This window comes from Thamnophis sirtalis, unplaced genomic scaffold (genome assembly GCF_051295495.1).
Source record: "Thamnophis sirtalis isolate CommonGarterSnake01/CBP01778 unplaced genomic scaffold, rThaSir2_p1.2 scaffold_3, whole genome shotgun sequence".
Taxonomy (NCBI): Eukaryota; Metazoa; Chordata; class Lepidosauria; order Squamata; family Natricidae; genus Thamnophis; species Thamnophis sirtalis.
The window spans coordinates 162892995-162916362 of NW_028261383.1; the positions used below are offsets into that span (position 1 = coordinate 162892995).

The 23368-nt window shown below is 43.3% G+C and overlaps 1 protein-coding gene across 1 annotated transcript; it reads right to left on the reverse strand.

Annotated features, from left to right (window-relative positions):
* Window positions 1-25: 25 nt before the first annotated feature.
* Window positions 26-22082, reverse strand: RDH8 (retinol dehydrogenase 8). Its single transcript, XM_087710658.1, has 6 exons — window positions 21901-22082; window positions 17032-17193; window positions 11781-11960; window positions 9927-10020; window positions 2204-2387; window positions 26-1011 (listed from the first exon to the last, which is right to left on the reverse strand). The coding sequence occupies exons 1-6, from the start codon at window positions 22004-22006 to the stop codon at window positions 787-789; spliced, it is 951 nt and encodes a 316-aa protein (XP_087566784.1). The 5' UTR covers window positions 22007-22082; the 3' UTR covers window positions 26-786.
* Window positions 22083-23368: the final 1286 nt, after the last annotated feature.

Here is a 23368-nt window from a genome sequence, read left to right on the forward strand (position 1 = left end):
TAAAAAATCATAAAATCACAGAGGTTTGAGAAAAGGGCAGCACGATTTTCCTTATATCCATATAGATCACCAAGGAGGATAAGAATCAAGTGAACATGCAATAGAGTGAAGAACTTTGCACATTATCAGCAACTCTTTTTGTCAGCTAAATTCTACTCTAGAGATGGGCAAATGCAGCTCCTTTGCAAACTCTTCCAAAGGTTTAAAAATAAAAATAGTTGGGCTAGAGAATGTCAATCTTATGTCATCCAGTGATTTTGCCAACCAGCCATTTTGGCTTTTGGAAAAGTTAAATTTGGGGTTAATCTGAGAAAAATTATTCCCCATCCCAGTGACCATTTTAGTCATTAAAAATGGGTATGCCAAAATTGGTAAAGAGGATAGAGGACATCATGAATGCTGGGCCAGGATTTCTAGTCAAGGCAATTCATAGCTTTTACCTTCCTATTTGGGTTAAAAAGTTGCATTTATTGGAGGTGATAGGATTTACCATTGCAAAAATATACCTTGATGGAATTGTGGGCTTCTGTTCTTGCCAGTGTTTGTCCCCATGAGTAGGATATTTGGACTTCTGATTTTGTTGTGGGATAAACCTGCTGGATCAACTTGCTTGATCTCCACCTCCCACTACACAATCACCAGGACTTACTATCCTTATGGCAAGAATGGGTTTGTCCCTAATAAAATCTCTTATACACATAGATGAATCTGGTCAGATGTAGTAATTTAGCAAGACAGGTGAGGAGTGAGTGCACACCACCAATCAAGGCCATTCTCCACTTGGTCTCAGGTAGGTGTGATCTGGCGCCGAAAACACCGACATGTAATGCATTTGAGGAAGCTTGTGCTGATGTAGAAAAGTCTGGTGAAGCGGAAAAGTAGGTTGTAATAGGCACTGACGGACAGTTCACCGGAGGTGTCGGCGTATTTTAGGGCCACCAATGGTGTGTACAGAAGGTTTGTCTGGGTCCGGAATGGTGGGCGTTCTTTTGCAATGATATTGACCACAGTCTGTTGAAAGGCAAAATGGAAAGAGATTGATGGGTTGAGATATTTTGAAAAAGTATTCAATTAAATCATTTCTACTCCGCTTTATCATCGAAACTATCCCCCAGTGGAGCAGATTCTTTTTCATGGACATCCTTTTTACTGCTTCCTCTTTGCTGTTAGAACCAGTGGTGAAATTCATTTATTTTTTACTACTGGTTCTGTGGGTGTGGCTTGGTGGGCATGGCTTGGTGGGCCTGGCAGGGGAAGGATACTGCAAAATCTCCACTCACACCGCATTCCAGGGGAAGGATACTGCAAAATCTCCACTCACACCACATTCCAGGGGAAGGATACTGCAAAATCTCCACTCACTTCACATTCCAGGGAAAGGATACTGCAAAATCTCCACTCACACCACATTCCAGGGGAAGGATACTGCAAAATCTCCATTCCCTCTCCACTCTGGGGCCAGCCAAAGGTAGCATTTGCCGGTTCTCCGAACTACTGAAAATTTCTGCTATCGGTTCTCCAGAACCTGCTGGATTTCACCCTTGGTTAGAACCATGATTCCTGGATTGTGAGATTGACTTAAAATTTGCATTTTCTCTTCTGGAATCAGAAAGCCAAAGCTCAAAGGTATAGAGCATATTGTGATATATCCAGGATAGTCCCTTGAATTTCTAATTGAAAAGGTCTTAGGTTAATAGGACTAAGAAAGATATCATTTGGCTGAGCCCTTGGAGAGCCTGAGCCAATCAAAACAGACATGAACGTGGGGTGAGACATAAGAGTCTGGGCAGGTCATTCAGAAAGATCAGGCAAAAAGTTGATTAGAGGCAGCTTGCTGTTTGCTCACCTACTGCAACTATTCATGGAATACTAGATGGATAACTGGGTGGGCAGATAAAAATGGGAAGGGAGAAACTGATGTCAATACCAATCACTGGAAGAGGATGGATTCTGTTTTGTATGATGGCAACAGAACTTCATAAACAAGATCTCATCTATTTAGAACAGGGATCTCTTTAAGTGATGTGATGGGCCTACAGAAGGAAAGTTCTTCTAGATCAGGGGTCTCCAAACTTGGCAACATTAAGACTTCTGGACTTCAACTCCCAGAATTCCTCAGCCAGGGTTAGGGTTTGGAGATCCCTGATCTAGAAGAACTTTCCTTCTGTAGGCTCCTCACATTACTTGGGTGAATGTTCCTTACCTTAGCCACAGACTCAGGGGACTGGCCCATGGTGGTGAATATTTCATGTGAGGCTGGCAGGTAGATGTCCTTGAAGCAGTGCACAGTGGTAGCGTCAACTCCTGGAAACTGAGACTTGCCCACTTCCTCCATCAGCTTCATCTCGAATTCAGTATTTATAGGGCCGGGCTCTACCATAGAAATGCTATATAGGAAAAACATCCCAAAAAGCAGTTAGCATTTGGGCCCAGAGGCCATCACATCAGAATTGGCCAATATATTATTTTCACAGATGGACCAGCCCTTTCCCCTGTTCTCCGCCCCCCACCCTCACCCCTGGAAACCCTTCCCATGAAAGGCCTATTTTCTTCGTGGACTTCCAAAGCTCTTAACTTGTATAAAAATTATTTATCCAGAACAGTGATGGCTGCTCTGGAAGGTGAAAAATGGCCCAATGGGCAACCTGGAAGTCCGTTCCTGAACTTCCAGTTTGTGGGTTGGGCCGTGTTTCACCCACCCCAGGCTTCTAGAAAGCCTCTGGAGCATGGGGATGGAGAAAAATGGACCTCCCGGGCCCACTGGAAGTCAGAAAATGGGCCGTTTCTGGCCTCCGGGGGGGGGAGTGGAGTAGTTTTTGACCTCCCCAGGCTCCAAAAAAGCTGTGCACACATGCGTGTGGGTGGTGGTGGATGTCACGCACATATGCACAGGGGGCACGGCATGGGGTGCATTAAATTATGGGGGTGGGTATGCGAGCAAGCGCTTTTGGCACCCAGAGCAAATAAGGTTTGTCATCATTGATCTGTCCCATTCTTCCTCTTGAGTTATCATTCTAGGTGACCTCTTCAGTGAGGCTCTTCGCTGTTGTATCTTTTTCACAAGACATTTGGATCATTCTGTCTCATTTTATTGCAAAGTGAGTCCATTGCCATTGTTGCAAGGGCCATGATCTACCGAAAACCTCTGGATGTCTTTTATTAACAGACATACATGGAATCCAATGAGTCTTTGAATTATTATTAATTTATCAAAAGCACATAATGGACTAATAAAGCATGAACGGGCGTGGAATTTCCTGGTGAATATCTATGAAACAACATTTTTTGGACAACTGGGTACATCCTGTTTTGTTCTGAGACAAACCCTTTCCCTCCCCCATGAAAATTTGTTTTCCTTACTTGCAAATATTTTCCTAAAGCTGTGTTCCTTCAGAAGGACTTTTTCTCAGAAAGGAGGGGTGGAAGGGGATGCCTCCAGATAATGCTCTGTTATCCTTAGTAAACATTGTAAGGATTTGGGTTAAATTCATCGTATGTTCAAGATCCAGGAGATGTGTCTTGGGAACCTAAAGGTACTGTCTCTCTGGATGAAGGAACTACAGATGAGTCCAGGTTAATCCAACAACTCCTGATCACAGCTAGCTTTAGAGGACAACGCTGGATGGTCAATCTGGCCCCAGGTTTGCAGACCTGCGGATTTCTGGATGACTAGAGCCTTGCCTACCACCTAGACTGCCACTCAATTGCCCTATTCTTTCAGTCCCAGCCTACTTGCTTCTGAAGTTGACACCTGCTTTTTGCCCTCATAATTGCTCATTCTAGTCTATTGGTTTGTTTTTGGCTTTTGATTTTGACTTCTTAGGATGGAAACGAGACCTGTGGTTTGGTTTGTCCCAGGCCAGATATCATGTTAAAGCCCGAAAGGAGAGCCCAAGTTTCTTAGCGGTTCTGGCTGGCTGGAGGAATCAAATGGGCTTAATTTAACAACAATGCACCAGGCTACGGCTCATTCATACTGAGCCAGAGTTCTGAATAATTCCAGGTTGATGAGATATCTGATTATGGCCAATACATAGCATGAATAAGAGTATTGTGGCTATAGTAATGTAGATTTGCATGATTGTACAATCATCCCCCAACTCACTGACTTCCAATGTGCTGGACAACAACTATTATCCCCAACTAGCTCAGCCATTGATTACTGGCTCGGTGTATAAGAGTTAACTCTCCCTTGTTTGTTTTAGCTGGTTTGTGCCAGAAATACTGTATATACACCTCCTTGGGAGGGTTGTTTTCTTTTTTTCCCCTTCACACATTGATAATGTTTTGAAATTCAGATTTAGAACATGGCATTTTAATAATAGTAATTAAGACCAATGTTTTCTCAGCTTTATTTTTCTTGCCGGCTGCAACAGGCTTAACCCCAAATGACTCCCTTAGACTCATAACAAATACTCATGCCAACGTTTGTGCTTTACTACATCGTCTCCAATTCTTCCAGCTTTGGCTTTGGATGTGAAAAAGAAATATGGCGACTCTGAATTTAATTAAAGCACAGATTTTCGTTTTTAAATTATGAACAAATGTTGGCTTGCAAAGGCAGTGCAAACTTTGTTTTTCATACTTAAAACATCCAACACCGTCTTGTTTCAAGGCACATTGTGTATACTACCAGGATTTACAGTGCAGATGTTAAATCCACCAGATTTGGGGGGATGATAATTCATGAGTTTTATGATCCATGGAGCAATCTGCATAACTAATGTTTACTTACGAGATGGTATGCAGAATGTATATATCTTATCTTGTGAGAGAGTGGGATTTTGCTAGCTTTAGCATGTCAGTTTTTCCCTATCTTTGCTCTCTTCAGACTACTAATCCCAGAATTCCTAGCTAACGTGGTCAAAGCAAGGAATCCTGGGAAGTGCAACACATCTGGGGAGCAGGAATTATGGAATTTATCCTGGGTTTCCTAGAGCTGAGATTCAAGAATGCTTGGTGTAACAATTTAGAGCTGATCTTTGGGAAGAAATAAGTGAGCTATTGCAGGGCTCTTGCAGGAAACCTTACACAAGCAACCTCAGAGAGCACCAAGGGACCCCCTCATTTCAATCCTGAGCTGCAAAAATTGGGTCTATGACAATTCTCCACGGCCAACTTGCTACAGGACAACTCACTGCAGGACAAGGCTTACACTAATATCAAAGAAATGGTGCAATAGAATCATTAAAGAGAAGATGAAAAAGGAGGGACAGAATGAAATGTGAATGGCAAAAATTAAAATATTTTTAAATTCATTTTAAATAATTACCATATTTTTCAGAGTATAAGACGCACCTTTTTCCCTCAAAAAAGAGGGTGAAAATCTGGGTGCGTCTGAATACAGCATTTTTGGCATTCTCAAACAGCACCACTTTTGCAAAAATGGATGTGCAGAGAGTTTGGGAAGCTTGCAAAGTGCTCCTGGGAGCTGGGGAGTGCAAAAATGTGAAAAAAATGGGCTGGTTTTGCTCATTTTCCCCCCCTCAGCCCCAGGAGCACTCTACAAGCTTCCCAAAGCCTCTGTATGCCCCCCACATTTTTGCAAAAACCAGCCCATTTTTTCAAAAAGTGGGTCATTTTTTGCTCATTTTTGCCTCCCTCCAACCCCCAGGAGCACTCTACAAGCTTCTCAAAGGTCTGCATGCCCCCCCTTTTTTTGCAAGAAACGAGGCATTCAGAGGTTTGGGGAGGTTTGCAGTGTGCAAAAACTTTTTTAAAAAATTTACCACTTCAAAATCATGGTGCGTCTTATAGTCCGGAAAATACAGTAAATAGAATTGTTAAATTGTCCCGTGGCGCGTTGGCCATGGCAAGTTGTCCATTGGCTGCTGTGAGTTGGCCATGGCAAATTGGCCATGCTGAGTTGACTGTGGCTAGTTGGCCCATTCAAACAAATATTCCCCTTTATTGAAACCTTACACAGTAATGAGGAGAGGGAACCACAAGATGTGAAGTCAAAATAGTCTTGAATTTGTTTAACAGTAAGATGGGGCAGAGGGAAACTTGAACAGGCTTTTAAAATTTTATCACACTATCTTACTACATTGGAAGCCAGTTGAGGATGGTGGTTAAAGGCTGGAAACCAAGGGACAAATGAAGCCAGTTGAGTGACTGTAGGCCAGTCTCTCTCTCTCTCTCTCAGCCTTAGGAATGAGGGGAGGGCAAACTACAGGTAGCCTTCCACTTACAACAATTAGTTTAGTGACCAAAGTTACAACAGGCACTGAAAAAAGCAAGTTATGACTGTTTTCCACACTTAACTGACTGTTAAGTGATGGTTGTGGTATCCCCATGGTCACATGATCAAAATTCAGACACTTGGCAACTGACTCATATTTATGACAGTTTCAGTGTCCTGGGGGTGATGTGATCCTTTTGCAGTCTTCTGACAAGCAAAGTCAATGGGGAAGCCAGATTTGCTTAACAACCATGTCACCAACCTAACAACCTGCTGCGATTCACTTAACAACTGTGGCAAGAAACTCTGTAAAATTGGGCCGAGTTCAATGTTTCACTTAGCAACCGAACTTTGGAGTGTAAATCAAGGACTACCTGCAGTTCTGAGAAAGTTGCCAAGAAAACCGTAGACACCTCTGTGGCCAGAAGTAGGACTTAAAGGCACCAGGACAAAATAAAGCCCACCTGACTAAAATGAAGAACTTTCCTGGAATTCTTGGCATCTCTGTTTCTTGACTTGGCCTCCCTTGAAAGGTTGGCATCTGGATGCTGTGATATGTCTGCTATATGAGGGCTATATTGCTACTTGGAACTGTCCATTGGAAAGAATGAGTACAGGGGTGCCCATGCGGGTGGGATTAAATACGCCAAGAAGACAATCACAAGTAGGTAATCAAATCCTTGCTCCATTTTTATGTACAGTATGCTGTAAAAAGGGTGGGACCAACTACATAGTCATGGCTCCCATGTTGACAAGTTCTTCCCCTTTTTCTTAGGACAGGGATCAGCAACCTTAAACACTCAAAGAGCCACAGAAATCCTAACCAGAAACCCCCATTCAATTCTGGAGTCGACCAGAAGTCCGGTTCCCCCACCATGGAGACTCCTCCTAGTGTGGCTTCAATTGTGGAGCTGACTGGTGAGAGGGAGCCGCAGTAGGGGGATGAAAGGGGCCACATGCGGCTCCAGAGCTGCAGGTTGCTGACCCCTGCCTTAGGACTTTGTTAGGGCCTCACATTGTGTATCCCTGGCGTATGCTCAAAGCTAGGGGAGTTCTAAAATGTTCCAATTGTCTTTAGCCAGGGAGAAACAGGATTTTCCACAGCTGTAAAAACCCTCCTTGGTTATCATATTTTGCTGAATGGCGAAGACTTACTAAAAAGAAAATGTTCACAGTGCCTTGGTTGTTGCGGTATTAATCCTGTTTTGTGCTGTTTAGAAGGTGCTAATCGGTGCTAGCGTGTTTCCTGATGCTATTTTATAGGTTGCACTTAAGGCTGTTTAATTTTCAATTACATTATTGGTTAAATCATCTATTAGCTTCCTTAGCTATTTTTAAGAAATATGTACTGTATTAGGAATATCAGCTATGGAATGTCAGCGTCAGAACTGGCATCCTAACCAATTTTAAAGTGTCAAGTATTGCTAATACTACGAGTTAGGAACATTGAATGGTTTAATATCTGATGGCCTGAAATAAGCAAATCATCTCCTTTGCTTATATTTGAGAGTATAAAAATAGAGGTGTGGGTCCAATTTCTTTTACGAATAGTGGGTAGTGTATCTACCTATCAGGGGTGGGTTTCTCGCCCTGTTCCAACCGGTTCGGTTGGAACGGGGCCGGCGGCGTCCTCGTGCACGCGTGCACGTGCATGGCGCACGTGTGTGTACTAGCGTCTGTGCGATGCTCCAGCTGCTCCTGGAGGATCGCGCAGGTGCTGTATGCGTCCTGCGCATGCGTGGAAGCGCAGAACTCGTCAAAACCGGGTAAGGAGCGCGGGCGGGCGGGTGGGCCTTCGCCGTTCCCGGAAGTTACTTACTTCCGGGTTCGCCAACCAACCGGTTCGCAGGGACCGCCGTGAACCGGTTGAAACCCACCCTTGCTACCTATGTTTACCTACAGCAACAAGGAACACATGTCATCCCTTGATGATTCATCCCCATCCCTCAAAATTCATCCCACTCCCTCAAAAACATCTTTTAAAAAAAAAAGACTAATTTTCAGAAACATATCTTTCCTTGAAAGATTTCTATCCTATCACCAGAGATCTCGAGAGCTTTTATTGATTTTTTCATTTTATGTTTTTGTGCTATTTCTGCTGAACCTGAAAATATTGCTGAGCATGAATATAAGAACTTGGATGCACATGAGGCTAAATATCATGCAGTTGCCATTGTAATGCTTGCTTTATGGTAATGTAAAGCGCCTGGAGACGGGTTCTGATAAAAGACTCTAAAGTTAAATTGCCTCTTTGCATGTTGTACAAGATTCTTCCCCTCCCCCTTGGTATTTAGAGTAGAAAATAAAACCGAGTTGGACTCCTACCTTGAATTCAGAGCCCAAAGCCTCCGCCCTTCTCAAATCTGCTTATATATGGGGAACCTGACTTCAGTTCAGAAGATGCTCAGTAGCTTCCATCACTGCTTCTGAGAGCACCAAGTGACTCTAGGGCAGGGGTGTCAAACTCAAGGCCCGGGGGGGGAGGGGCAGATCCTGGAAACAGCAAAGGACTGGTCTGCCAGTGAAAACAGAAATTTGGGAGGGCTGCAGGTGGCCCTCCCCAGCTCTGTTTCCAAGGGCAGAGGGTTGAAGGAGGCCATCGCAACCAAAAAATATGACTTCAGCAATAGAGTGGTCAATGCCTAGAATGCTCTACCTGACTCTGTTGTTACTTCCTGTAGCCCCCACAGCTTTAACTGTCTACCGTGGAACTCACACCATTCCTAAGAGGTCAGTAAAGGGGGCGTGCATAAGTGCACCAGCGTGCCTACCACCCCTGTCCTACTGTCCCCATTTATTTGTACTCATTTCATGTGCTGAAGTCCATGTTTATACTTATACCTGTTATCTCGTACATGTTTGACAAACTAAATAAATAAATAAAATGAAAATGAAGCTCGCAAGCCCGTTTTCTCTGGCAGAGCGTTTGGCCACCACAGGCGCCCCCTACGTGAGTGGCATTGAGGTGGCCATGTCCCCTGGCCACACCCACTCCACCCCCTTTCCGAGGTCAAACACAACTCTGATGCGGCCCTCAATGAAATCAAGTTTGACACTCTTGCTCTAGGGCAGTGATGGCGAACCTATGACACGCGTGTCAGTGCTGACACACGTAGCCATTTGGGGTGACACGCACAGGATTTCATGCGATTCATCCTCGGCTCCTGCACGGCTGCCGAGGATGAAAGAATCTGTGCTGGAGGAACGGGGGGGGGGGCGGGACGTGTGATCTCCCCCGCCCACACTCACTTACTGTATCGCTGCCGCCCCTTTCTGAGCCCAGGGGCTGCTGGTAAGGCGTGCGTGCCGTGCGCACACATGTCATCAGCGCGGCGAGGGAGGACCCGCAGGAGAGGAGCGCGGGAACAGTGCGCGCCTCTCTCCAGTCAGGCCGGCACAGAGAGTCTACTCCTGGGACTGTCGGTTACGACCGCACCACAGCAGGGAACAGCGGAGTGCCAACGGGAACTGTGAGCGCCATTAGCAGCAACTATAAATTGCGCAAAATTATGTTTTTGTCGAAGTGACACACAACGCGAGTTAAGCTCGATTTTTTGCCGATTTTTGACACACCACGCCAAAAAGGTTGCCCATCACTGCTCTAGGGGGACAGAGGTTAGGAGGCCCCTGCAACTCTCCCTGCCCTCCAGGATCTTGTTGACATCCCCCTTCCCCTGTCCCCAGCTCCTATTTTTGATTGCCACCCCCTTCTTCGAAGAGACTAAGTTGGTTCCATTTCACTCACAAGATATTGAATTTGAGGAGCTGCACAGCAAGGCTTTCACAGAAACCCTCAATGGCAAACTTGGAGGCAGCGTAGACATCATTGAAAGGGATACCTGCAAAGAAGCAGAAGGGGGTGTAAGTTTTTTGGGTTTCTTCCATCTATTCTTATATTTTTCAAAGGTCTTTCATCGCTTTAGAAAAGTGGAAGGAATTGAAAAAATGTCATGGGCCTGCTCAGAAAATGATGGGAGCAGCTGGTTACTAAGTATCTTTTTACCAAAGGCAAATGGGAGGTAAAGGTTCCCCTCGCACATATGTGCTAACCGTTCCCAACTCTAGGGGGTGGTGCTCACCTCCGTTTCAAAGCTGAAGAGCCAGCACTGTCTATGGTCATGTGGCTGGCATGACTAAACGCCGAAGGCGCATGGAACGCTGTTCCCTTCCCATCTAAGGTCCCTATTTTTCTACTTGCATTTTTACATGCTTTCAAAATGCTAGGTTGGCAGAAGCTGGGACAAGTAGTAAGAGCTCACTCTGTTACGTGGCGCTAAGGATTCGAACCACCGAGCTGCCAACGTTTCTGATGGACAAGCTCAGCGTCTTAGCCACTGAGCCACCACGTCCCCTAAATCAGTGGTGAAGTTCAAATGTTTTGACTACTGGTTCTGTGGGTGTGGCAAGGGAAGGATATTGCAAAATCCCCATTCCTGGGGGAAGGATATTGCAAAATCTCCATTCCCACCCTACTCTGGGATCAGCCATAGGTAGTATTTGCTGGTTCTCCAAACTACTCAAAATTTCTGCTACCGGTTCTCCAGAACCTGCTGAATTTCACCCCTGCCCTAAATGGGAGGTAGGGCCCCTATAATTTCCAGAGTACTTTGATTTGCCATTTTATTTTGAGAGAAATGGGTCCATATTTAGACAAAGAACTAATTTTCAGCCATCATGAGTTGTTTTTTTTAAAAATCAGAGTGCCTCTGAAATCAATATAGAATTCAGCGGCATCCTCGGAAATCAAGATGAACCTTGAAGTTGGTGCTTTGTTTTGTAGCATGTTAGGATTCCACTGAATTGTTTAAAAATCAGTCTTCCAGAAGTGATGGACTTCTACTTCCATTCAATGTGCTAAGTCTGTATGGAGGGAAATTAGAAGGCTGAAGTCCAATAGGTATAAGAGCCAAGGTGGCGCAGTGGTTAAATGCAGCACTGCAGGCTACTGCTAGATCAGCAGTTCAGCGGTTCAAATCTCACCGGCTCAGGGTTGACTCAGTCTTCCATCCTTCCAAGGTGGGTAAAATGAGGAGCCAGATTGTTGGGGGCAATATGCTGACTCTCTGTAAACCGCTTAGAGAGGCCTGAAAGGCCTATGAAGCGGTATATAAATCTACTGCTATTGCTATTGCTAAAACGGGGAGATTGTTAAACGAGAATTTTGCACTCAGAAATGTGAGGACTTATTGGCTGGTTGGGCACCGAGACACTGAAATGGGAGCTATACATTACCACCTATGTAAGTAGTTAATGAGGGACAGAAGGAGACTTATAGTAAAGCCAGAATTGTGCATTATCTCGACACATGCAGAGCGTCATTCGCCAATATTAGATGAGATGCAAATGTGAACATTGGAGTTGTTCCGAATATTTTTAATGAATGTACTCTGTCTTTGATGTTGAAAGTTGGGATGTGAGGTTAGGAATACGATCTCACAAGAGGCCATGAAATCTGTATATCCATAATAATCTTTATACCCATAAAGTCTAGAGAGCTAGGACAAGGCTTTTTAAAGGCATTGATTTAGAATAAGGGCTCTGCTTCTTCTCTACCTCCCCCACTCCGCTCCCCCCCTCCAGCCAGGAGTACGGTTCATACCTTGCAATCCCATCACACTGCTGATGACCACAATATGCCCTTTCTGGCGCTGCTTCATTGCAGGGAGCACAGCCTTGATCATGCGGATGGCACCAAAGAAGTTGGTCTCAAAGATATGCTTCATGGCATCGATGGTGATGGTTTCCAGGGGTCCAATGAGCCCCACACCAGCATTGTTCACTGAGAAACACAAATCCCACAGTTTAAAACATTAACCTCTTACTAATCCGTCATAACTCTAGTTTCTTGCACCCCCTGCAGCAATGTCCTCTATGGAGACCGCCATTTTGTTTCTGCCCTGGGCCCTGGATCCCTGTTTTCCTCCTTCTTGCAAGTGTTCCAGCAACAGTTCTCATTCCTTTTGTAAGAAGGATGGATCTGCTATTCCTAGGAAAAGGGTGGTTTTCTTCAATAGGATTGTCGCGGGACATTTTGAAACCAAAGCTCACAGGTGTCGCCACTAAGGACCGGAGTCTCTCAAGGGAAAGCAAAGAGACTGCTATGTGGGAGCCACTCAGTGGTTGGGCTCTTAGCCAATGCAACAGAAGACTTGTTATCACAGGCATGGCCAGAGCGCTGGGTGAAGACTGAAATACTCAGCCCTTTGAGATATGTAGGTCAAGAAGTTACATTGCAGAGATTCCATAAATGCTTCTTTATTGCTATAGGGCAGGGGTAGTCAACATTTTTATACCTACTGCCCACTTTTGTAACTCTGTTAGTAGTAAAATTTTCTAACCGCCCACCGGTTCCACAGTAATGGTGATTTATAAAGTAGGGAAGTAACTTTACTTTAGATCGCACAGGTTAGGTCTCCTCCGGATTCCATCTGCCAGCCAATGTCGGCTGGCGACTCCCTGGGGGTGGGCCTTCTCTGTTGCAGCTCCGGCCCTCTGGAACGAGCTCCCTGTTGAGATCCGGACCCTTAGTACCCTCCCGGCCTTCCGCAAAGCCACCAAGTCCTGGCTGTTCCAGCAGGCTGGGGGGAGCTGAGAAGCATCTACCTCCACGGAAATTGTGAATGTTGGTTTTGTTTTTAATATGTTGTCTTTGTCTCGTTCCCCTCTTTCCCTTGTCTTTTGTGAGCTGCCCGGAGTCCTCCGGGAGTGGGCAGCATACAAGACAAATAAATAAATAAATAAATAAATAAATAAATAAATAAATAAATAAATAAATAAATACTTTATAAAATTTATAAAGCAGAGTTACAGCAAACGCCTACCGCCCACCATGAAAGCTGGAATGCCCATTAGTGGGCGGTAAGGGACCAGGTTGGCTACCACTGCTGTAGGGCATACTAACATTAATATTAAGTCTTAAAAATTCTTTCTGCTCCATGTTATACTAACAAAATCAAAATGGGGTTATTTTGACTATCTTTCTGACGTTGTTTTATCAGTGGGCTGTGTAATCTCTTCTCTAAATCCCTCTAATCCTTCCTTCCTTCCTTCCTTCCTTCCTTCCTTCCTTCCTTCCTTTCCTCTCTCCCTCCCTCCCTCTTGCCTACCTACCTACCTGGATTTCTCATACCTTCCCGAAAGTCAATTCTAAATGTTTCTACAAATTATACATCTAGAAAGATGAAAACATATTTTTTTCACTTCACAATGGGAATTTTCATATCTCCGTGTCTGGATTTGGAATATAATTGAAATCCTCCCACCCACGTCTCTTTTTTTCCTCTAGACACATTTTTACCTCATTTGAAAGAAGTATGTCTGTTTTTAAATTAGGTTTCTTTTAAAATAATGGAAAATGTCAACCATGCAACATTGAATAAAAACTAATTTAAAAAACCAAAATGAGAATTGCCTAGACATTCCCCCAAAGAAGAGGAGAGATTTATTTCAGTTAATTTAGTAGGTAATTGAGTTTTTTTTTTTTTTTAAAGTGGATATATTTCCTGATTTTCCTCCAGGAGTTTAAGAAAGAGCATGCCAATGCTTTTTCCCTCCCTCAATTCATGGCTGATTCTGTCCCTCTGGTCTGCAATCTAACCATGGGCCGTATGCTGTTTGTAGAGAATCGAGTGTTTTAGGCCTTTCCAGGCCAAAACCTTGTAGATACATTGGAGTGCAATCTGCATTGGCCATGTTGGATGTTGGGACTTGTGGTCCATCATTGTTTTTTACAGGTAGTCCTCAACTAATGACCATTTTCATAGTTACTACAGCACTGAAAAAAATGACTTACAATCAGTCTTCACACTTATGACCCTCACCATAGTTGTGCGATCACAATTTGGGCATGTTCTGACCAAAGCTTCCCCAAAAAGTATGAGGCAGAGTCCTGGTTCTGACAAAACCCCTTGTATTAAACGAATGTGAATTCCTCTCATTCACATTCATCAAGGCCTGGAAAATAGCCTTTCAAAGGAATATTTATGAACACAGACCTTATCTATCTTGGAAAGCTGCCATGTAAGTATTTTCCAAATGAGGTGCTGTGCAAGGAAAGACTGGGCACAGAGTCTCTGAGATTCATGGACAAAGCTTCACACTCCTGAAATGAATCTAACCACTGAAAGAATGGTTTCCTGCAAAAGCCCACTCCCCTTTCGCCCCTCTTTTATTTCCTTTGGGAAGGGCCAATCACCTTCCACCTGTGACTTGGGAGTAAAGTCACTCCCAAGTCTACCCTGATTTCTGAGTTGTTCTTTTCTTCTGGCAGCTCTGTGCATAAGCACACTGGGAACAGGCTCCAGCTGTTCCTCTGCCTCACTGTTGTCCACCTCCATAGACACCTGACGCCTCGGCCTCATCTCTGCCTCCAACGCAGAGCCCTTCACCAGCCTCCAGGACTGGCCCATGCTCCTCCCCAACCTCCTCACTGTCCGGGTCTGCTGCCAGGTCTGCTGGTCACTGGTGGGCCACAACATCATGTTGAAATCCTACTTGTGTGCATACCTTGAAAAACAAACTGGAATAGTATTGAGGCTACAACAGGGCACTTGGCAAATAGTACATATTTGTGACTGCCCTTTGTGACTTCCCAGGTGGCTTCCAACGGGCAAAGTTAAAAGGAAAACCAGGCTCACTTAATGATCATGGTACAAAACTCATCAAATCAAATTAATATTTGAAAATAAGTTCAAGGTGGGAATTGTAGAGGAAAAAAAAATCCAGAAAAACTATCCATATAGGAGATGTAATTAGACACTGATTTGGAATGTTGCTGACAGCGCCTTTCGAAGCCCGCTCCCTTCTTCACCTCACTATGGAACACGTGTTATTCTCCCTGGGTTTCCCTGAGAACATGCAGACAAAAGCACATAGAACTAGTTAAGGGGGGGGGGGTACAGAAATATGCACATGCACACAAACACATGTTTAACTATATTAAACAGAAAGAAATAGCCTTCAACCATGTAATACAGGTTTTTGAAAGAATTCCAGAACCAAGGAGAAAAGAGAAGCAGACATGGTTAAATTGACACTCTTATCCAAAGAAGAGAATACATTTTAATAATGTTTCTATTTGAAAATTGATTTGGGCTTGCAAATATATATATATACCTTTCACCCTGGCCTGGCTGATAAGGAGTCGAGCTCTGTAGCTCAATGGTTAACACATCTGCCTAAGAGGCAATAGAGCACAGGTTTGATTCCCAGCAAGGGTATGGCTAGCTGATGAGAGCTAAATAGCTTGAAATAGATCTATACTACTCTCCCTTTATTTATTTATCAGCACAAACATAACATTTTATATATATATATATATATATGAAACTTTGATTTTGTTTTTGCTGATTAGATAGGTTTGTTGCTATAGAAATGGCCAGTGTATCCTGTTGTGTAAAAGTAAAAAGTTGAGGTTGTACTAGTATTTAAAATTTCCCTTTGCATTTTATACGTTGATAAACTAATAAAAATGTATTATGTGAAAAAATAAAAAAATTCCAGAACCCCTACTCTTTTTCTTTCTTTGTTTTTTAGGGCGTCCTGTGAACGATTTTACGTGCAGTAATTTGGGTGTCGGGATGAGCATACTTTGGATCAACTTTATGTACAATCTATGTTGATTGGTGGTAAAAAAATATGGCTTTAATTCTGACGCCCAAAGACATTAATTCCTACAGTCAATTGGAAATATGCAATGCTAGTAATTTAATGCACGCATTGTATCTCAAGAGTTTGCTCCCAGTGTGGAACTCAGTTGGAATTTGGCAATTTGTTTGCTTGTAATGCACGCAATAAAATCTGCTTTGTGTATTTGGAAAGTTAATATTGTCTTGGCCATAAACCATCACAATCCCGAAAAGCAGGTGAAGAAAAAAAAATCTTTGGAAACATCTGTTTTAAAGTTATTACAGGATTCTGGGCCCTCTACTGTATATCACATAGTGAATATGTAAAAAACTTGGAATAAATTGTCAGAAATATGTAACAGACCATATGTAACCATGTTATCTAACACCACTTCCATCTCACCTTGGAGCCAAAAGGCTCAAGTGACCCTGGGAAGAGGCCAATTCTCAAGGACAGAAGGGGAGAACAAGAATTAGAGATCAGGCTTAGCCTTAGAGGAAGGGGGAATTATGAAATTTCCAATCCAGCACTCCCTTCACTCAAGCCCAATAAGGAAAGCTCCAGGATTTGAGTTTGAGCTATGATTATGAAAGACAGAAATGCAAAACCCATCAAATAAACATTTGGGGATGCTGTTTAGTTTGAAGGAATTTGGGGCAGAACCCGCCCCAGCTTTCCTTCCTCGTGAGAAGTGGTGTAATGCTCAAAGCAATCTTTCTCAACCTGAGCAACTTTAAGAGGTGGGGACTTCAACTCCCAGAACGCATACTGTGTGGGGAATTCTGGGAGTTGAACAGTGTTGGGATTCAAATAATTGAACAACCGGTTCTCTGCCCTAATGATTTCTTCCAACAACCAGTTCACCAAACTGCTCAGAAAAGTTAACCGGTTCTCCTGAAGTGGTGCGAACCGGCTGAATCCCACCACTGGAGTTGAAGTCCACATACCTTACAGTTGCTCAGGTTGAGAAAGACTGATTTAGAACAACCTTTCTCAACCTGTTGATCTACAGATTGTATTTCTGATCATCAGTATAGTTGTGACATATTAGCCCTTCACACACAGAGCATACGAAACACATAGCTGTAGCACAGTCATGCTGAAATTATGGAACTTGCATGCATCAGAATAATTTATTATCAAGTACAATCCCCCTTAGCTTTGTATCATAAATGTGAGCCACCCGCAGCCTCTTTAGGAAACCTTCCTTCCAGATCACCTACCTAACACATCCAGCTGTTTCTCAGGAAGGCTGTTAATGCATTCAGCTACAGATTCATCACTACAGACATCCAGGCGCTGAATGGTGAGGGTCTGGTTGAGTGTGTCCCCCGCTGCTGCCTCCAGCTTGTCCTTTTTGCGCAGGTCACGCATTGTGGCAATGACTAGAAGGAAGAAAGAGATTAAACACAACTTGCTCATCCTATGGATGGGGGAGGCTGAGACGCTAAAAAGTGGACGACAAGAAACTTTTACACAAGGAAGGTCAAGTGAGGTACTAATATCACTCTATAAAGCCCTAATAAGACCACACCTAGAGTACTGCATACATTTTTGGTCACTACACTATAAAAAAGATGTTGAGACTCTAGAGAAAGTGCAGCAGAAAGCAACCAGGATGATTAAGAGGACTGGAGACTAAAACCTACAATGAACGTTTGCAGGGACTGGGCATGGTTAACCTAGTGAAGAGAAGGACCAGGGGAGACATGATAGCAGCCTTCCAATATTGGAGGGGCTGCCACAGAGAGGAGGGGGTCAAGCTATTTTCCAAAGCACCTGAAGGCCAGACAAGGAATAATGGATGGAAACTGAACAAGGAGAGATTCAACCTAGAAATAAGGAGGGACTTTCTGACAGTGAGAACAATCAACCAATGGAACAGAAGTTGCCTTCGGAAGTTGTGGGGGCTTCCTCACTTGAGATTTTCAAGAAGAGATTGTATTTTCATTTGTCAGAAGTGGTGTAGGGTCTCCTGCTTGAGAGGTAGGGTTGGGCTAGATGCCCTACAAGGTCCCTTTCAACTCTGTTAAAAATCTAAAATAACTTGAACATAGTAGAAGTGGTGGTGATAATGAAAAAAATTGTCCCAGTACCCTTGTGTATATTAGCCATTGCACTGGAAACCTGGAACCCGGTTTATCTTTGACTTGAAAACATGCATGAAGTGCAGCATTAGTTATTTTCTTAGGTCTCTGTAGTTATATAGTTTTGACTAAAAAAGTTGACTGAGATTGTGTGTCTGTCTGTTTTCTGTCTTTCTACTTGCCTACTTGCCAGGATACAAAGTTTACAAACTACACTGTCTTGGTATTTGGAAGTGGAAAAGAGAGTTTCAATTATTACAAATGCAGATAATCCTTGACTTACAACAGTTTGTTTAGTGACCATTCAAAGTTACAACGGCACTGAAAAAATGTGATTTATGATCATTTTTCATAGTTATGACTTTTGCAGCATCCCCAGGGTCACATGAATAAAATTTAGATGATTGGCAGCTGGTTCATATTTATGATGGTGCCAGTATCCCGGGGTCACGTGATCATCTTTTGTGACCTTCTGACAAGCAAAGTCAATGGGGAAGCCAGATTCACTTAACTAACTTAATAGATAGGGTGATTCACTTAACAACTCTGGCAAGAAATGTTGTAAAAATGAAGCAAAGCTCGCTGAACAAATGTCTCATTTAAAAACAAACTTTGGGCTCAATTGTGGTTGTAAGCTGAGGACTACCTGTAATAATCCATCTGAGTACAGTATTGTAAATTACACCTCCTCAATACTTTCTTGGGGAGATAGCAAAAAGAACTGGAAGCTACAGTAGAAAATGTGCAGAGGAGAGCAGCCAGGATGATTAGGGGACTGGAGACTAAAAGATACGATGAACGGTTACAGGAACTGGGCATGGCTAGTCTAGTGAAGAGAAGGACCAGAGGAGACATGATAGCAGTCTTCCTATATTTGAGGGACTGCCAGAGAAAGGAGGGGGTCAAGCTAATTTCCAAAGCACCTGAAGGCCAGACAAGGAATAGTGGATGGAAACTGATCAAGGAGAGATTCAACCTAGAAATAAGGAGGGACTTTCTGACAGTGGGAACAATCAACCAATGGAACAGAAGTTGCCTTCGGAAGTTGTGGGGGCTTCATCACTTGAGACTTTCAAGAAGAGATTGGACTGCCTTTGTCAGAAATGGTGTAGGATCTCCTGCTTGAGGGGGAGTTGGATGGCCTACAAGGTCCTTTCCAACTCTGTTAATCTGTTATACAAGGAGTGAAAGGCTGGGATGCTGGTATTTGAAAAGCTCTCCCTCCCAGACAGTCTCTTCTGTTGTGCAACAGACTGTATCAGCCATCCAAAGTCCAGAAAGGCTGCTCAAAAGAGGGGATGCTGGCTCTTGGCCAGGGTTCAGCAGGGTAATTGAGGATTCATGCTGTGAAAGCTTCTTAAGGGCCATGATGCCAAATCCCTCTATGTCTAATCTCCTCTTTGAGGGTGAACTCTGTACATGTGGTGTATGTGTGTGTCTTGTAGGCAGAGGAGAGATAATTTGTTGTGAAAGAGTATGGGCAGTATGAGATCCATTCTTCCTCCCTCCCTCCTGTTTCTCCAGATTTTCTGCATAAATTTATCGGCATGCCCTCTTTTGAGACAATAATTATAAGCAAATCTGTTCAACTATATATTCATGGATAAGAAATTATGAAAAAAATACTTTCTGTACATGATTTACTTGCAGGAGAGAGAGAGGGGGGGATACCGACTGTAAATAAGACCCAGTGTATCTGCTTATGTCTCCTTTGCTTTGAATTTTTAAGTATTTAATTGAAAAATAACTGAATAACTGGAAAGTAGTAATTTCTTTCTTTACAGGGAGTTCTTGGGCCCATTCATCTAGGCTGAAGATGCATTTTGGGAAACCAGAAAGGATAGCTATCTGCAAGCAGCCAGGCAGGGCATCTATCTTTCAAGAAAAAAAAGGACAAAGCAAGGATAGGATATCATCCTTCGGCTACAGGTGGCAACTGAAGCACCTTTCCTAGTCTCCATTTTCAATGTCTTTCTGGGATACTTCTGGTGTTTTTCTAGGAGTTGCTAAGCACAGATGAGTTAAAAAGAGCCACAGTTTAACCAAATATGTTATGCTCCCATTCCGTGTTGATAGTAAAAGGTGAGGCTGATTAGACTCAATGCCTAGAGTCAGTCAGTGAGTCCCTCTGGAAGCAAGATTAATTGTATATGTCTTGATTTACATTCCCTCTGGATTTTAAATAATAGTTATTTTATAATTTTGTAGTCTAGTCTTCACAACGTACCCAATTCCAAAATGTAGATTCTGATTTATTATCACACAACAGGATCCTATCATTCTAAGGCTCCTTTAAAAAAAAAAGAATTTAGTCTCTAGTTCCCATAGCTGAAGAAAAATGGCTTTAAATATTACAATAAGCCTTCTTTTACTGCCTTTTCTCTGACATTACCTTTCACTCTTATTCATGCACCCAACCAATAACTTGCCTCTTCGATATCCCATTAAGCCCCCTTCCCCTTTCTTTTTCTCATTACAAAAGAACTAACATCTCCTCCCATATAATTTAATGGAACAGAAATGGATTATCTGCCAGGGGAATGTAAATGAGAGAGAGAGAGAGAAAAAAAAAAGATTAATGGGAAATTCTAAATTCCTCTGGCAATGGTATTTGTGATTATGTGAGGGCTTCAGAAGGTTGCTTGGCTTTGGGAAGCAAGCCCAGAAATGAATTTTGTCTATAAGTTTGTGTGAATGTGTGGATATCACATGCTGACTCCACATAATGCCAGTACTGTAATATCCCTTGTGCATATAATGGGGGTATAAGCTGTGAAAATTACTAAGCATCTTAATAAAGACTCATATAACAATTATAGAGGATTGGTAGTTTTGTCTAGTGGTTAAGCCAGCAGGCTAGAAACCAAGAGGCTGTGAGTTCTAATCCCATTTTAGGCAGGAAAGCTACCTGGATGCCTTTCAGCCCAGCCCATCTCACAGGGTGTTTATTGTGGGGAAAATAGGAGGAGGAAGGCGTATGTACCCCACCTTGAGTTATAAAAATAATGTGGAAAATAACAATAAATAAATAATAAAATAATTCATCAGTAGTTATTTTCTTATTAAAAAAATAGCCCTTCCATGAAATCCCTGAGACATTAGTCCAGATGGCATGTACTTCTATCCAGCATGCTCTCTGTTGTTATGCATTCAACTTTTCTATCACTGCACGCTTTCGGGGTACGTAAGGTACAAATGTAACTTCCCTAAGAAATCCTTGTGTTAGGCTTCTAGCCGTTTATCTCTGATGCCCATTGAACTTGGTGTGTCTGTGATCACCTAGTTACTTGTCAATAGCACTTTTTTTTTTTTTTGCTAAAAGGCCACCTCCTATGGCAAATGGAGAAAGAAAGGCAGAATTGGAATGGAAGGTTGGAGGAGAGAGAATTGTTGGCGTTGATTGACATTCTCACCATTCCTGAGTCTCCTGTCACCTGAGCTTGGTTACACAAGTAGCCTTTGGAGATAGTCTTTGCATACACACCCAGCCAGTTTGTTGAGCAAAGAGCAGTTAGTCTGACAGGATGGAGACAAGGGGAAGAGAGGGGGAATGAAGGGGATGCAGCCCATAAAGCTGGAGAGTCAACAGCATGCAAAGTAGGCCCAAAGGCAAGGATGCAAAACCCGAAAGTCCACAGAATATAATATTGGGATTCAAGTGGCCTCCTGACTTTGGGATAATTTTGGGCTGAGTTGACAAGGAAGAGTTAAAAGCTGACTGGATGCAAAGGTGCCATGATGGGTATTGGGGAGACAGACCAGATGTTACACAGAATCCTGTGTAAGACAGAGTCAAGGGAACTGATAGGGCCAGGTTGCATTCTTCTAATTCTGCAATTAGCTATCACCCTCACCGCTGGTTCTAGAATCCCTTTCGGATTCTAGATTCATGTCTTTCATCTCACTTTTCTTTTAACTTAACCCCATCTAGAAAGACCAGAGTGTCCACTCCTCTGAGTGTCACATCTCAGTTATCCCACCCCCTTCCAGATGCCCTGATCTCACCATGAAATCGCCTTCCTGGATCCCGTGCTAGTTGCACAGCCATGCACAGTCCGATGCCTGAAGAGCAGCCGGTGATCAGCACAGTGCGTGGAGCTGCCTTGGCCATGGCTGAGCTGCAGTGAAGTGTGCCCGAAAGGATCAGGCTGGAAAGCAACAGTAAAGTCCAGCATGTGATCCAGGGATCAGCTGAAGGCTTGAGAGGGTGACAAAGTGGAGGCAGTGCCTAACTCCTATTGGCAGATGATTAACCCTCCAAATCTTTATCAGCCTTTCCCAAAGCTTCTCGACTTCTCCATTCCTTTCAGCTGTTCTATCTTTGCTCAGCACTGATGCAACCTATTCTCATGGGTTAATACCTGTGAAACGCTATAAAAACTAAAGATATGAAATGAATTATAAACTTTGCCACAGTGTGGATTGTTAATCATTAAGTTTTAAACAAACAACCATCCTCAGATTGTAATGTAAAGACCACAAGAGACAAGGTCAAGAGACTCTGGAAACAGTTAGATAAGAGGCTGCATAGCCCACCACTAGATAGTGGGAGGGGTATCAGGTTGTGAACTATGCACTCTCCTATCTGACCATGCCCTAGGTGCCCTTATCTTCTCAGTCTTTCCCACGTACCATTATATCAATTGAAAAATTGTTATAGTGTCAAACTCAGGGGTGTCAAACTCACATCGTCACAGAGGTGTCCTGTGATGTATCAGGACTTTCCCCTCTTTTGCTAAATTGGGCATGGGCGTGGCCAGTGCATGACAGGATTTTGACAGCCCTGCTATAGGTTAATATAATTGTTTTGTTTTGTTTTGTTTATTAGATTTATATGCCGCCCTTCTCCCAAGGACTCAGGGCAGCATACAACATTAAAAAAACCCACATATTACAAAAGTTAAAAAGAATTAAATAGAATATCCCAAACAAACCCAATTAAAATTAACAATGATCAATAATTTATTTTGTTTTGTTCAGGCCAGGCTGGCTTGCTGGAAAAGCCAACTTTTTAGGGCATGTCGGAAGGACCGGAGGTTGGGGATTATACAAAGCTCCGGGGGCAGCTCATTCCAGAGGGAAGGCGCTCCCGCAGAGAAGGCTCTCCCCCTGGGGGTCCCTAGCCGACACTGTCTGGCTGACGGCACCCTGAGGAGGCCAAACCTGTGGGATCGCACTGGATGGTGGGAGGCTACCGGTGGCAGTAGGTGGTCTCCAGAGGTGGGTTCCTACCATTTTGCATCTATTCGGTAGAACCAGTTCATCAAATCTACCGAACCGGTTAGAAGAGGTTCCATCAGTGGACCTGGAAAGCAGGCCACACCTACAGAAGAGGTTCCAAAAATTTTTGAAACCCACCACTGGTTCTTGGATATGATTATTCTACACTATCATGCTCATATTTATAAAACTCAGTGCCTCTGTGAAAGGTAAGGATGACTACTGCGTTTGTGGTACAATCAGAACATTGCGT

Bases quoted from the DNA above. Each gene is read 5' to 3' on its own strand.
- RDH8 (XM_087710658.1), bottom strand. From the start codon at position 22,006: ATGGCCAAGGCAGCTCCACGCACTGTGCTGATCACCGGCTGCTCTTCA. The intron at 11,961-17,031 runs GTAGGTGATCTG...TGTGTTTCTCAG, and splicing joins GAAACAGCTGGATGTGTTAG to TGAACAATGCTGGTGTGGGG. The intron at 10,021-11,780 runs GTATGAACCGTA...GCTTCTTTGCAG, and splicing joins CAGTGTGATGGGATTGCAAG to GTATCCCTTTCAATGATGTC.